Source organism: Pteropus alecto, unplaced genomic scaffold (genome assembly GCF_000325575.1).
Source record: "Pteropus alecto unplaced genomic scaffold, ASM32557v1 scaffold164, whole genome shotgun sequence".
In the NCBI taxonomy this organism is placed as follows: domain Eukaryota; kingdom Metazoa; phylum Chordata; class Mammalia; order Chiroptera; family Pteropodidae; genus Pteropus; species Pteropus alecto.
Window position 1 is genome coordinate 3,281,924 of NW_006439568.1, and position 3,852 is coordinate 3,285,775.

The 3,852-nt window shown below is 58.7% G+C and overlaps 1 protein-coding gene across 1 annotated transcript in view; it reads right to left on the minus strand.

Moving 5' to 3' along the window:
* The window catches only part of TRIB1 (tribbles pseudokinase 1), a 7,897-nt gene extending 4,752 nt beyond the window's left edge, over positions 1-3,145 (minus strand). The window contains exons 1-2 of the mRNA XM_006916558.3: positions 2,759-3,145; positions 451-743 (exon numbers count right to left, since the gene is read on the minus strand). Coding sequence (XP_006916620.1) covers positions 451-743; positions 2,759-3,118 — 653 coding nt within the window. The 5' untranslated portion in view covers positions 3,119-3,145. The remainder of the gene's footprint in view (positions 1-450; positions 744-2,758) is intronic.
* Positions 3,146-3,852: the final 707 nt, after the last annotated feature.

The following is a 3,852-nucleotide window of genomic DNA, read 5'->3' on the forward strand; positions in this document are numbered from 1 at the left end:
TATGTAGAACCCCCCCCGTTATATCTTATAGGTAACAAAAAAAAAAAAAAAAAAAAAAAAAAAAACCCCACTCAGTGAAAGCAAGGATTTGAAACTTTCCTCCAGGAGTCCAGGTTGTGAAGGGCAGGTTGACATTTGCACGCAAAAGAACTGACCTTTCTGACAACAATGGAGAATAAATAAACCCGATTCTGGGGTGGAAGTGGGGAGGGCTTCCTGTCATCACGCGACATCTCGCAGAAGAACCAAGGTGTCCCCAAGCCACATCCACAATAGTGCAGAATAAGCCAACTTTGGCTGTGGCTCATCAGCAGAGGATTTCTAAAAACTCACTCTGGGACAACTGAGCCCCCGGTGTGGCTTTGAACCAACGTACCGCACCTAAGGGCTCAACCTGCACCTTCGTTTTGGTTCCAAAAGGCCACAGGTGGGGCTGTGGGGGCTGCTCACCTCTCCTCCGTGGAGAAGACGAATTTCCTAAGCTTCAGGTCCCCCAGCACAATGGCCGACTGGTGACAGTGGGCAACGGCAGAGACAATCTGCTTGAAGAGCCGGGAGGCCTCTTCTTCCTGCAGCCTCTTCCGGCTTCGCACGTAGGAGTGCATGTCCCCAAAGTCCTTCTCAAAGAAGACATAGGCCTTGGTTTCCCCAAGGATCACCTCCACGATGCCGGTGATGTTTCTGTGTGATGGCAGCTGGATGTAAGGCCTGATTTTGTCCTGGTAGTGTTTAATGGGAAACACCTGCAGAGAGAAGGTGACCCACTTAAGAGGCAAGAAAAGCAGAGGCCACCTCCAAAATCCCAGGCTAGGCTGCAGTTCTCAGTGTTTGGGCTTGGTCGACAGTAGGCTCCATTCATTCACCCTCTTATGTCTGCTGCCCCTCCATATGCAGCCTCAGCTGTTCTTAACACCCCGAACCAGCAACCTCTAGGGGTCTGGGTTAGCAAATATACAACAGGTTCCCATATAGAAGGTTTGGAAGAACTGTCTTCTATATATGCTCCCACCTTCCACGAGGCCACCAGCTCCAGAGAGCTAAGCCCAAAGTCCCCAACCCTCTGCAGGCCTTCGTTGTTCGCAGGCAATGCTGCTGGAACTGGTTGATAGAAGGTCGCCCCTGGCATCTCCAGGAGCTGAAAAGCAGGCCCTGGAAATGCCTGGCCTCCTGCAGACCCAAAGTACTGGGCACAGAGAGAGCACAGAACATGGTGACTACAGCCTTCAAGTGGGAGCAGAGACTGGAGAACAGGCAGATCCATCATTAGTCAGAAGGAACAGATGACTCGGAGAGGCTGTGACACCACAGCCTTAAGCAACCTGCCTACAGTCTGGCTCACGGATAAGCAGCCTTGAGTGGAAATGTGCAGGATATGGGATCTTCTCCATGGCTCTTTCATTTGTTTATCTCCGCCCCTCACTCCCACCCCCACCTTCACCCAGGAAATGGGTAGGATCTCCTCTAAGAAGCTGGCTGGTCTCTTTAAGAGCCTTTTGTTTAGTCCGGTTACTCATATCCTAGACTCAACTGGAAACGGTGACACACGGCCTGTCACCATCTGGATTCAGCTATTATCTGCTCAGAGGAACTGGAAGGGGTTGCACAATGGCCAGACCCACCCCACCTCTGAGGCCTAGTTGCTCTGGCACCAGCTAGAAAAATTTCTCTGCTGCCCCCTCCTCCCACCCCACCCCACCCCACCGCACACACACACTCTTCCCAAAGCATCTCTTAGCCCACCAGCCACCGAAAGAAAAGATTTTTCAAAACCCTTTAAACTGGGCTTGATCGTGCATTTGAAATTTCATTCAGGTCGGACAGTAGGTGGCAGCAGCAAGCCCAGGGAGGTGGGGTGGTGGGGGGAGGCGTCAGGTAAGTCGCGGAAAACCCGAGAGTGACTTTAACTAAGGGGTGACCCTACCCTTCGGGTGAAAAGGAGCAGCAGCTCAGAGGGTTCTCGGGGATGTCTGGGACGGGGGTGTCAGGTTCCCAAAGAGTGGGCTTTGGGAATGATCTGAGTCTATGAGCGCGGGAGGATCTGTTTCTAGGAGTGGTCTCTCCTGGATGAAATCCCTTATGTTAAAAAAAAAAAAAAAAATCGCTGGCCGGAAAATAAAGACATGAATGGAAGCGAGGGTTCCTCGCCAGTGTGGGCTTTCCAACATTTCTACTCTGGGCAAATTCCCCCTCCCTTGGCTGGAAGACACCCTCAGACTGGTCTCTGGGGTTCCCATCCCAGAGCAGGTTCACGCCGGAATTCCCAAGACCCCAGCTCGACACGGATAGCTAAGCTTGGGTGCCTTAAAAACCCGGCAAGGGAGCGGCGGGCTGCTCCGGGCTCCAAGGAGGCACCCCCTGCAGGGCGTCCTTCCAGGACAAGGGGCGGAGGGAGCGAGGAGAATGAGAGAAGGGGAATGGCATGGCCCTGGAATCCATTTCAATTCCAGAACTTATATGGAACGCCGCGCGCTGCCCTGGGCGCTAAGAGAATAAGACACAGATAAAGCAATTGAACACTGCACTTCCTCTAGATCGCCGAGCCCCCATTAGGTCAGCCCATCGAAAACCCCTCAACGTCCCAAAGGGTCAACCTGGTCAAATGCTGCCTTCCCCGGCTCAAAACATTTATCTGTCCTACCCCAAACTCAAGCGTTGGTGACACCTTCGGCCCCCGGGCGACACCCCAAGCACCTTTGCCTGCCATCTCGTCACCTCCGACCCCCCAACCCCCGCGGGGTCGCGGCCCCGGGGCTCCTACCTTGCAGTGCAGCTCGCGGCCGGTGTGGATGCACAGTGCCCGGGACACATGTTCGCGCTCCGCCAGGGGCAGCAGCAGGTAGTCGGCGATGCGGCTGGGCCCCGGCGCGTTCCCGGAGCCGCCGCCAGAACCCGGCGCCGCGGGCGGAGGCTGCGGACTGCAGGGAGAGCCAGGGGGGCTGAGGTAGTCCGGGGGGCTGGAGCACTCGGAAAGGCGCGGGCACTTGGCCGCCACCGCCGCCGCGTCGTCCGCGTCCAGCAGGCGTTTGGCCGGGGCGCCCCGGGCAACCGGGAGCAACAAGGCCGGGCCGCGGGGCTGCGAAGCGCTGCTCATGGCAGAGCGCACGGGACCGACCCGCATCCCGTCCCGGGCCGGGACGGCCCCCGGGTTTGTACGTCCGGAGATCCGCGCGGGAAGGCGCTGCGGGCTCGGCGCCGCAGCCGCGACTTATTCCAGCCCGCGCGATGGAGTTTGCAGACGGAGCTGGGCTCGGCCCCCACGGCGGGTAAAGCAGGAGCCTCTCCCGAGCGCTCGCGGTGCACGCGGGGACCACGCTGGTCCCGGGGGCGGAGGCCGGTTCGGTTCCCCGGACCCCGGCGTGCACCGGCCCTGGGCGCCTGGCTGGGGGCGGCCGCCGCTATTGTTGTCGAGGCTGCCGACAGTTCCTGAGGCAGAGGCGGCGGCGGCCGGCGTTCCCGAGGTCCGGAGCCGCGAGGACAGGATTCCGCAGGCTCGGAGGAGCCACGGAGCAAATGCACTTCCCAAAACAAGTCTCGGAGCAAACGCCCAAGCAACTTTTCCGCGGCGCTGGGGATCCTGCGCGCTCCGGGGCTCCCGGCGTGTGTGAGCGCGGACGAGACGCGCTCGGAGAGAGTGACTGAGTGTGAGTGAGTGTGTGCGCCGCACCGATCCCGGCCAGCGCACTCCTCCTTCTCCTTTTCCTCCACCTCCTCCGCCTCCCGGTGACTCACGCTGTATACACACACACTCACAGGCCGGGCTGTGTAAACAGTTGGGAAGCCGGGTTGTGCAATGAGGTGGCTGCGACGACTCGGGCCCTGCCGCCTGGCGAACAGTCACCGGAGCGAAGGGGG